Source organism: Nelumbo lutea, chromosome 1, assembly GCF_056320005.1.
Source record: "Nelumbo lutea isolate HS-2025 chromosome 1, American lotus-T2T, whole genome shotgun sequence".
NCBI classification, from domain to species: domain Eukaryota; kingdom Viridiplantae; phylum Streptophyta; class Magnoliopsida; order Proteales; family Nelumbonaceae; genus Nelumbo; species Nelumbo lutea.
Window position 1 is genome coordinate 192265246 of NC_142684.1, and position 11651 is coordinate 192276896.

The 11651-nt window shown below is 36.2% G+C and overlaps 1 protein-coding gene across 4 annotated transcripts; it reads left to right on the top strand.

Moving 5' to 3' along the window:
- The first annotated feature begins 4081 nt into the window (after nucleotides 1–4081).
- LOC148880073 (sorbitol dehydrogenase-like) lies at nucleotides 4082–10017 on the top strand. 4 transcript variants are annotated; one of them, XM_088961895.1, is made up of 7 exons: nucleotides 4082–4694; nucleotides 4983–5050; nucleotides 5259–5495; nucleotides 5878–6168; nucleotides 6517–6704; nucleotides 7050–7210; nucleotides 9517–10017. In XM_088961895.1, the coding sequence occupies exons 1-7, from the start codon at nucleotides 4460–4462 to the stop codon at nucleotides 9522–9524; spliced, it is 1188 nt and encodes a 395-aa protein (XP_088818021.1). In that variant the 5' UTR covers nucleotides 4082–4459; the 3' UTR covers nucleotides 9525–10017. The 4 variants fall into 4 exon arrangements, with proteins under 4 accessions (XP_088818021.1, XP_088818020.1, XP_088818018.1 ...); XM_088961894.1 differs by having other exon boundaries at nucleotides 9528–10017; XM_088961892.1 differs by having other exon boundaries at nucleotides 9117–9614.
- Nucleotides 10018–11651: the final 1634 nt, after the last annotated feature.

An 11651-nucleotide genomic window follows, 5' to 3' on the forward strand; every position in this document is an offset into this window, starting at 1 on the left:
TGCATTGTTACATTTTCCACTTTAATTTTTTCTATTTAGTCTTTAGTCTTTATTGTTTACTCTTTGAATTATTAAATGTTCAAGTTTTTTTATTTATTTATTTAGAATTTTAAGGTTAATTCCTTTAATTTTGGCAATTTTCATGTATTTTTTTTTCAAGTTCAGTTATTTTTTGGGACGACTCAATTGATCCATCGATCAACCCTAACCCGAACATTTAGGGTTAGGGTCTAGCATTGGACAACCCAACCTGAAATCAACCCAAAATGTCTTGACCAAATCGAACCTGACCCACCCAACCCAATTGCCAGGTCTAAATGGTGATGTTCGTACTTGATTTACATATCTTCTTGTTGCAACATCGTCTTCGCAAATTACAATTAAGAAAATAAATTGAATCAACTAGCTTCCATGATTTAACCTGAAATTGACGGTGTGTGTGTATGTGTGTGTGTATCTATATATATATATATATATAGTGGATTAATTGAGATCAAATTGAAGGGTATTGATTCGATCAGCCTTCTTATCCAAAGGCTATAAAGATAAGAACACATCATGTGAAAATGATATCTTAGATGTTGCTAAACGTCTTTTCAATCTTTTATCTTTTCAAAAAAAGTTATTGAACCTGAAACATAAAAAGAATGGTCATTTACTAAAACAGTTCCTATATGTACTTATTAAAACCTACTCTTTGGTTTGCATAATAATAAAACACCCCCTATAGTTTGTAACTGCTTTAATTCATCTTCCATTTGTATATTGTCTGAGAGAATCTCCCACCCACGCCTCACTATAGTTGTAGGGCTATTAATGGGTTGGGCCTACCTGATAGACCCGAACTGTCCAAACTGTTTTTATCGGTTTTGGTTCTATGATTCATTCCGATTGGGCGGTTCTGGTTTTATTTTATGTGTTCCGATAAATATTGGTTCGGGAGCAGTTTTGACTGTCCCAAGCTAACTAGACCTGGTCTGATTATATATGTATGTTTTAGAGTTATAGGTATGTCTAAAATTGTAATTTTACTTGTAACTTCTAGAGCTCAAAACCTTTTGGCCTTTACCCTTTTGGTTTGCTTTTGCCGCTTGAGGATTTAACTTCTATAGTTCTACTCGTCACTTTCTCTTTCTCTGGATACGTTTCTCATCATCGTCTCTGCCTCTTATTGATTCTCAGTCACCACTATCTCCTCCACACCAAGCTCCACCATGGACAATGAAAAGAGAAGATGGGGTAGAAGAAAAAAAAAAGCTTATCAAGTTTACATGGGTACCCATGTGAACCTGAGACTGGGAGTACCAAATAAATGAATGGCTAGTAAGTGGGCTTTAGCTTAATTGTTGGATATTTCAATTCTTGAATAAGGAGGCAGTCTGATTTCAAGATGACTTGATATATTTCAATTCGGTACCGGTTGTGAAATAATAGAATTGATTAGTCTGATTTTGTTCCGATACTATCGGTTTTAGCAATCAGTTTGGAATGGTTCTACCCTATCCCAAACCAGACCTAGACTGTTGACAACCCTATATAGTTGTACATTGAAAATATCTCCTGTATTTGCATGTTAGCATTCATGCATGGGGAGATGTTCCCATGTCATGTGGGTAGGAGATCTGAATTATGTATGGGAATGGTCATGTGACCTTTTAAAATGAATGAAAACGTAAGGTGTTCCTTAGGTTTTTTACTTTGACAATAACCTTTTATTTTTTGTGAGCAATGGTGGCAATGCTAGCTACTTGTGGTAGACAATGGAAGGCCTCACATTGATGGAGAAAATAGAATAAATGAATCAGCGCCCATGTGAGTATTAGGAAGCAAGTTTCTATAGGGATGTTAACAATAGGAACTGGATGCAGCAGGAAAATAAGAGAAAAGATTAAGAGGTTGAGACGCCACTACAAATTACAGTGGTGATGGAGGTATTCTTATTCAATTTAATGCGAATGAGATGAAGAATGAAACAGAAAAAGAAAAGGTGTGGCAGGGACGTTGATCAGAACTGGTATTAGTGGTGATGGTAAGTATTGTGGGTTCTTGAGTGCCTTTGACCCTACTCTCCTTTGAGTCTGAGTATTCGGTGGTGGGTAGACCTGTTCATGGGCTGGATTGCCTGACAAGTCGGCCCGGCCCGATCCATTCTAGGTCAGGCTTGGATAGGATTTTCAGGATTGTGGGCTTGGTCTCAGGCCTAAACATTGGGTCTGATTTTTTTTGGGGCCGGACTTAGGCTTAAAAAGTCTAGCCTAAACCTGAGCCTGACTTGATAATGTATTATATAATAAAAATATATATTATATTTTTCTTTATTATTCTTCTCTTTTTTCAAGTAATAGTGAAATCTTTCATTATTTTTTTAGGTTTTGAGGTATTTTAATTAATATTAGGGAAAATTCTCGATCAGTACCCTATACTTTGGCTTAAGTGACAATTTGTTCCCCAAATTTTAAAATGCGACAATCCAGTACCCAAACTTTCAAAATGTGACAACCCAGTACCTACCATTAACCAGTCCGTTAATCAACCGTTAAGTGACATTTGAAAAGTTAAAAGTGCCCCAAGAATGCCATCTAACTCTCTTTATCAACCATCCAAACATTAACAATAAAATGAACCGTCCACAATCTCGAAAGCCTCATTTGACCAGGACATGGATTTTCGGCTATAAAAAGGTACTTCCTGCTTAATGTAAGGGATCCAACTTTTGACTTTCATACCGTTACTACTGCTTGGACCAGCATTGCTCTCTCAATCGCTCGGCTCGACCGACCTCTTGTTCTTGACTAACTAAAGCGTTGAAGTACCTACTCGGGGAATAATTCCTCGGGCCTCTGAACTTGTTCTTGGTTTCAGTTCTTGGAGCGTGGCTTCATTTTTCCACCTCGACTCTATCCAATTAGCAAGATTATCTAATTGCGACATTGGTTCAAGAAACACCTCAGATCGAGCAACATCACTATCCATAAGAAATCTCCTAAAATCAGTAAATTTGATTAAATGGAAGGGGACATATATTTTTAATTTTTAATTCTCACTATTCCATTTTAGCTTTCAAAAATTATGGAAAAGGTATAAACACAAATGATTCAAATCTGCTACCAACAAAGCTCTCCCAACACGTTGATGGTAATTTTTTTTAGACTGTTTTGATAAATTTTAGAAATCTGACTATTATAAAGGCATGATATCTAAAAAACATATTGGTATAGGGGGATTATGAATTTATGATAAAACAATTTAATCTTCTATTTGATAAGCCGTTTATCCAAAAAGATGCATTGCATTGGAATTCAAAAAAGTTGAGTTTTTGTGAAAAGTTCTTTGTATGGTGTTTCTTATTATGATTCAAAAAATTGAGTTTTTGTGAAAAATGTCTTACTAAATAGAAATTTTGTGTTATTGTATAAAGTACTTTTGCATTTGATTCGGTAGCAGAAATAATACAACAATGATACCAAATACAAGAACTTTGGCCAATCAAAATCCCTGAATTTTGATGATGACCTGATTGGTTTTCGCTTTTATGGTAGAGGTTGATTAATTATAATTTTTGGGTAATTTGTTGAAACCTTTTTAAAGTTTTTGATTGTTGCTGAAACCACCCCTGAAGTTTGGTAATTACAAGTACCTCCTTAAATGTTTTGACAGTTGCAATTAAACCCCTCTTATTATAATCCTCTAATTAGAGGTACTAAAATGTCCAAAATACCTATATAATTACTATTGAGGTTAGTTTTTAGGAAGAGAAAACATAATATGAACATTATGAATGAGAGAGAGAGTTTAAAGTTACAGCTTTACTTTTGAGCGATTGATATGAAGTAAAAATTTAGAAAAAATAATTAAAAGGGTTTGAGATAACAATTGATACAAAATATGAAAAATAAACATTTTGATCAGAAATAATGATATGGATTGGACATTTTATGCCGCCTGCTAAAGAATTCTAACAAAAGGGTCTACTTGTAATTACAATTATCAAATTTCAGCAAAGGTGTCAGCAATTTGCCTTAATTCTGTGCTTAGCTTTATTATACCTGGTCTCAATATTATTATGCATAGAAGAGAGTGTGTGTTTGTCTTAGATTTGTTGTAAGGGTAAATCTGCGAGCTGTAAAAAAGTAATAAGATAGGGGAAGAGGCGAAGAGCCTTGGCCAATGAAAGCAGAAGTTTTTGAACCGTGGTTTGTACTGCATTTCGTGATAACCGCGGATTTGTATTGAACGGGAACCACGTGTATGTATGGCGGGCCTCTTCTGGGTGTGGTGATTGAAAAAGTTCTTTCCGGATTGGTTGCAGACAAAATTTTCTGCAGCAGTGGATTCGGTCCCATGTGTATCGAATTCTGGCGTGTTCACTTGCCATAGGTTACTCAGCCTGTCAGCTGTGCATTATTGTCATAATTCATAGGAACCGTAACCATTATCCATTGTCAATTTGTTATCTTTGATGATTTACGCCCTTCCATGGCAGAAATCTGAAACCTCAATTAACTCCTCTAATTTTATTCATCATCACTCTTCTGTGTGCTGCATCCCAGAGAGAGAGAGAGAGAGAGAGAGAGAGAGAGAGATGGGGAAAGGGGGGATGTCTCATGGTGGTGGAGAGGGCGGAGAAAATATGGCCGCTTGGCTTCTTGGTGTCAATAATCTCAAGATTCAACCCTTCGAACTTCCCCTACTTGGTTGGTTCTGATTTCTGGACTTTTTCTAAAGAAAGATATTAATTTGATTTTCTTCATAGAGATAGAGAGAGAGAGAGAGAGGAGTTAGGGTGTTCTCTGTTTTCTTCAATATATATGCTACTGGCCTACTCTGCTTGTCAGTGAGCTATATGCTTGATGATTTATCATCTTTGAAATTTCTTTGTTTACGTGTTTATCGAACTTTACCTCTTAGACTTCTTTGAATTACTTTTTTTTCTTAATGTTTTCTCGTGATAACTTTCCTCGGATTTGAATTGGAAATATCAGGTCCAAATGATGTTAGGGTTCGCATGAAAGCCGTGGGAATCTGCGGAAGTGATGTTCACTACCTCAAGGTCAAACTGCAATCCCTTACCCTCTCTGCTCTAATTCCTTGAATCATTTTATTTCAACTATTATGTATTTCTGAATCTTCCCAAGTCCCGATTGACATATTGAGTAGTCAATATCCATGGATTTTAGAGAAAATCTTCATCTACCAATAAATACTTTATGGTGCCTGTTCTTTTTTAATTGCTGATCGGTTTCATTGTGCTTTTACAGACCATGAGATGTGCGCATTTTATCGTCAAAGAGCCTATGGTGATTGGGCACGAGTGTGCCGGGATCATAGAAGAAGTTGGGAGCGAAGTCAAGTCTTTAGTTGTGGGTGACCGTGTAGCTCTAGAGCCTGGGATCAGTTGCTGGCGTTGTGATTTCTGCAAAGGTGGCCGCTACAATCTGTGTCCTGATATGAAATTTTTTGCAACTCCTCCAGCCCACGGCTCTCTCGCCAATCAGGTTCTTTACATTTGCAGAATCTCAAACCAATTCCCATATAAATCAAATCCTTTCACACTCACACTCATAATTACAAATTTACAATTCTTCTGTGCAATTTGTAAGGTCTGTACTGTAAAATATTCCATCAGTATCTGAAACTTTACTTCTTTTGCTATATTTCATAGACTGAATTTTTTTACTTAATATGACTATAGTTTAGTATTATGATATGAATATGAGGCTGAGTCCTCGCATTTGTGTTGAGGAAGTGCTGAGTATTGATATTTCCGGCCTGCAGTGTTAAGTCTGAGTTGCCTTTCTGGTAATACAACATAGTATTGTTTTCCTTGAATGTAACCACTATAGGCAGTGTTATAGACACCTTGTTTTCTTGTACCAGGTGGTCCATCCTGCAGATCTATGTTTTAAGCTGCCTGACAGTGTAAGCTTGGAGGAAGGGGCTATGTGTGAGCCTCTTAGTGTTGGTGTCCATGCTTGTCGTCGTGCTGGCATTGGTCCTGAGACAAATGTATTGATCATGGGAGCAGGTCCAATAGGCTTGGTTACAATGTTAGCAGCTCGAGCTTTTGGAGCCCCCAGAATTGTTATTGTGGATGTGGACGAACATCGTTTATCTGTTGCAAAGGATCTTGGTGCCGATGAAACTGTCAAGGTTTCAACAAATATTAAGGTCTTTATCATCCATCCACTTGTACCTCACCTGAATTTTAAGAATGTGATCCTATTTTTAGTTTTTGTTGAGGCTGTGTAGAGATAGGGATTCCCTTAATATCATTTCCAGATCCACTATTGGATTTGAGAACGGGATGAAAAGTTGGGTATCCACTAATGGAATTACCTTTTAGAGAAGTGTGGCCTGTTAATTGAAGTCACATTATACCAAACCTCCCAATGTACAAATTAAACATCCAATAATCTAGTGTATTTTGGAACCATCTAGCATTGTCTTAATTGACCGGAATTGATGATGTTGTTGTACCACCAATTTCCAAGTTCTTACCAATTAGCTGTTCTACAGGATGTCAGTGAAGAAGTATCTCAAATAAACAAGGTTATGGGAACTGGAATTGATGTGACCTTCGACTGTGCAGGCTTTAACAAAACCATGTCAACAGCTTTGGATGCTACTCGTGCTGGCGGTAAGGTTTGCCTTGTTGGAATGGGTCATAATGAGATGACCGTTCCTCTTACCCCAGCTGCAGCAAGGTATTGCATATTATTTCATTCTATTTTCTTGTATACCTCCTTTCTCAGTCTTCTCTTATTTGTCAAATTTCAAATGAAATGCATTTATGTATTGGGAACTCTAGGACTAGAATTTGTTTGTAGCAGTGATCTATACACTGCTGTGAAGTTCAAAAAGATCTGCACTGCATTCTAATGGTTCTCTGTTCTGTTAGAGCATACCCAAATCTCAGAGTTGAACTTTGAGTCAAGAAGCTGGAACCTGTTGGCTTAAAAGTTGTTCCAGATTAATTGTTTCGCAACGTTTCTCTTTGTTGTTCACGTTTTGATGATTCAGTACTCAATTTTGATCTTACTTTGTGTCAGAGAGGTTGACATCATTGGCGTCTTCCGTTATAAGAATACTTGGCCTCTTTGCCTTGAGTTTCTGAGGAGTGGAAAAATTGACGTGAAGCCCCTTATAACCCACAGGTTTGGTTTCTCCCAGAAGGAAGTAGAGGAGGCCTTTGAAACCAGTGCCCGTGGAGGTAATGCCATTAAAGTGATGTTTAACCTATAATTGCAGTTACATGTATACTAGATCGTTGCATTGGTCTGGTCATTTCTATTGCTTGTTTATTGTTGCAGCATGCCTTGCATCCATAATATTATAATATTACAACATTCCTGAATTAGAACTTATGAACTACAGTTGTTTTAATGTTTCCACTTTCCATAATACAGCTTCTATTTTTTTGTTTTTGTTTTAATTTTTTTATTTGTAAACTCAACTAAAGAAGATGAAGCCTGTCATGCCAAATTGTTTATAATAAGACAGTAATTACAAATATTTTAGTTATTGCTTATCAAGTCATCCCTATAAATCTTACCTAATTGAACGTAGACATAGTTTCAGATTGTTTACCATAAGACTAAGAATAGATCCAGATGTTTTTGCTATTGCCTTTTAAGTTAACAATCTAAACACCTGTTAAACATCATAGACTCTGTTTCGGAGTCATTCTCTCCTTTCCACACATGGGAGAGGCAAAGACTTAAATCTTACCAGGGGAATGCTTACAAACAAGAATTCATCCGCTAAGGCCAATTTAACATCAATGATGGAGACTAATAATTTAGTAATCCTATACCATATAATTCTAGGACTTCTAATATTTCCATAATGTACGATTAATCTAATTACTTTAAGGGATTCTAGCTGATAAGGGCAACTTTTGGGCCCTAATATCAATAACAATAATATTTTTAACATAATTTCTAGAATAGGCTAACTTTTTCTTTAAAATATCAAATAGGGGCAGAAACACTGTTCATCTCCTTCTTCCTCCAGACCACCAAATAAATCTCCCTTTCTTCTTCTTCTTCTTCTTCTTCTCTGCATCTGAGTTGTTCCAAACTCAGAGCAGAACTGCTACGAGTTATTCTTCTGAAGCAGTTAGAAGCATACATGAAACACCGTACTAGGTGCACGAATCGGTGCTTGGTTCCAGTTATTAAGCCTGTTAGAGGTATCTGAAGCAGTTTTGAATGCCATTAAAGCCTGAAAATTGGGATTGGAAGAGGTCTATGAGTATGCTAAGTGGAGAAGCGAGATACACATAACAAAATGCAAAAATGCAAGAGTGGGCTTCACCATTTTTGCTTGCAGCAGGCCAGCAACTACAAGGATGAACAGAAAAGTAGAGATCTGTGATCAATATTTATTAATCTTGGGGGGGAGATTTGTTCAGTGGTTTGAAGGATGAATGAGATGAACAGTGTTTCTGCCCCTATTTGATATTTTTTAAAAAAATTTAGCTTATTTTAATAATTATGTTAAAAGATTATTTTTATTAATATTAGGATCCAAAAGTTGCCAATATCAGCTACAATCCCTTACTTTAATCAAAAAGCTGCATGGGGCAATTAGTCCTGTCTTGATCTCTTGGTAGGGGGTGCAACTCAGACTGGTTTGTGTTGAGCATTTGATGAGGATTTTTCTCGGAGGATTTTTTTTTTTTTTTCATTCATATTAGTAGTTTTGTATTTCATTTCCCTTCCTGGACTTGTGTACGACACACTTTAGTTTCATGATTTCATCTTCTTTTAATGGATGGCTATTATTCAGAAGATAAGTTTTTAAAAGTGCAAAGGAAGGGAAAACTTCCAAAACCCCTGACATTTAGAAGTTCCATCATGTTTGGAAAGGCAAAGGTTGAAGCCAAGCTACATAAAGCATGTTGATAGAATATCTGGAAGTGTTTGAGATAAACCATGCATTGGACAACTGAGGCACAAAAAATGAGACTAGTAAGGTTGAAAGCACCAAACCACTCGCTGACTGAATAAACCTTGATGCCTCTCTTACTTTGGGTTGTCTTCGGTTTCAAAGAAAATATCTCAAGAAGTTTCCCTCAGTTCTGTTTCTCTTATTTTCTATCAAACCAACCACAGCCTTAAGGAAAGAGAAAGGGACGATGCAACCATTGGACGCATTGCTATATTGGCCAAATCACCACGATAGAGCTAGCAGAGCAGCAGAAGCGGTAATGCTAGTGAGAGATTTGGACATTATGGATGTATGGGTCCAAGGTGATTCTAAAGTGGGTGATTGACTGCTTAAGCGGGAAATGCAACATTCGGTTTCGGTGGTGCATTTTGGACGAAAATCTGAATACATGGTTTCTTAGCGGACAGAGGACTTAGGGATGCAGAAAAAACTGAGCGAGTTTCAAGCAAGATCAATTCCCCGAAGTTGTTTTACTTATTGACCTTCTTATCTCTGTGAAAGGAGGTTAAAATGAAAATTTGAACTAATTATGTAATAGCCTGTCTTAAACATCTTTTATGGTAGGTTTGTAACAGATCCGGATGCATGAAATTGAGCGGGCATGCCTCATCCTCAACCAGATTCTATGCTTCGTCAATCTATTCGAATTTTTCTTTGATCCAGAATGGCAGACCGCAAAATCAAAGCAAGAAAATTCTGAATAATGGATACGAATACGATCCCCAGAATTCAAGACTGTCGGATTCGCATCGGATCCATGTACCTCTTATTTTCGTCCTAGCCCTCACCTTTTAGTCTCCGTTTGGGAAGAGTGCAAATACAAATATGTTCGGTGAATATTAGCATTTGCACATTGCACTATTTCCAAACTGAGCCTTAGAGGTTGTTTGGGGATTTATGTTTTTTGTGTTTTTTGGAGAAAACATTTTTTTCATGGTGCTGTTTGGATCCATTGCTGCTTTCTGAGAAAATGACTTCATGTGAGAGCCATGTCAGCCACCATGCCAAAAAACTCTGTCAAAAGAAACAGAAGAAAAAAAAAACACAAAAAATAGCGTTTTTTAAGATGGGCATTTGTTTTGAAAAAGCAACACATTTTCTACTGTTTTTTAAGAAAACGGCTAATCAAACAGCATATGCTCATGCGTTTTTTGTTTTCTTAAAATCAGATACAGCTCTGATGTGGTACCGTTTTCTGAAAAAACGACAATACTCTCAAACACCACCTTAATGTTTGTATTGCCACATGTTGGGGTTCCCTTAACAATATATAAAAAATGGTTATTTATTAAAACACCCCCTATAGTTTCACAGATTCACTTGAACCTATTCAAGTGTTTGCATTTTATTAATACATCCCTTATTGTTTGCAATCTATTTATTTAATCGACCTTTCATTAAGAACTATTTGTATTTGTGATATGAAAATAGTAACATGATTGCCTAAATTAAGTGAAAAATGTTAAAGGGCATGGACCCATGGTTGTATATTTCAAAAGAACCCCTAAATTGAGTGGAAAACATTCAAGGGTATGGATCCATGGTTGTTTATTGCAAAAATACCTCTAACACTCTTTTTTTTTTTTTGTACAGAAAACAAAATTGATGACCAAATAGAGAAAATAGAGTGGTTGTCCATGTTTTATTAGGGGCAAAAATGATATTTTTGTTTTTAGTTTCTTTTGATTAAATTAATTTGAACGGATGTTAGTGTTAAAACTGTCATTTTCCACTTTCATCTGATGGAATATTGATTAAGTAAATTGATTGCAAAGTATAGGGCATGTTTTAATAAAACATAAAACTATAGGGGATGTTTTAGTAAATAACCCTAAAAAAACCATATTGGTTTGGTTTTGGTGGTTGTTTTAACAAAAGTTTGTTTTGCCTTTTGGGTTGCACCTCTGGTGGAGAACATGATCCTCCATGTTGGTGTGATTGGACTTATAACACTGTTTGCAAAAGCTTCACAAGTGGCCCACTCCTGGATTTCCGGGTTGTTTCTTCTTATCTGGTACTTGTGGTTACTGATATTTGATTTTGTTTTGTAATCTGAACATGAATGGATGCACTTTGTCTTTTATGGAAATAAAAATAATGTTCATGAGACTTGAACCAATGAGCCTTCAATGAAAATATGCTATTCAACCAAACTTTTTTAATAGATATATCTTAATTTTATAAATATATAGATATATCCTATATTACCAATCTCGAATCTTGATTGGATATTTGAGTGGATACAATCCGATCCGAGTGTAAACCGATCTAATACTTCGGGATCCAAATCCAGTTTGATTGGATCGGGTGTTGAACCTGTTGACGACCCCAATTGAGATTAAAACTTTACTGCTACTAAGTTTTTTTTTCTTTTTTTTTTTTTTTATTTTTATGGTAGAGCATACTAAAGTAGTATCTATCTAACTTTTAGCAAATTTCAGTTGTCAAAAGTTCATAACAAATTTCAGTTGTCATAAGTTCATAACAATCATAACAAAGAGATGAATGATTAGGGGTGTTGGTGGTTGGAGTTAGATGGTAAATCTGATTTGAGTTCGAGCATGTTTATTTTGGTGTAGGGTCGAATTAGGATTCCAATACTACAATCGAGTCGGTTTGGGTTTTATCATCCTGACTTGTTGCGCCGTGATACCCCCACATACATAAATTCAAACTCCATCAACCCCTATAAAGAGGGT

Coding starts and splice junctions, on each gene's coding strand:
- LOC148880073 (XM_088961892.1), top strand. CDS start 4,460: ATGATTTACGCCCTTCCATGGCAGAAATCTGAAACCTCAATTAACTCC. Junction 6,169..6,516: donor AGGTTTCAACAAATATTAAG/GTCTTTATCATC, acceptor GCTGTTCTACAG/GATGTCAGTGAAGAAGTATC. Junction 6,705..7,049: donor CTTACCCCAGCTGCAGCAAG/GTATTGCATATT, acceptor ACTTTGTGTCAG/AGAGGTTGACATCATTGGCG.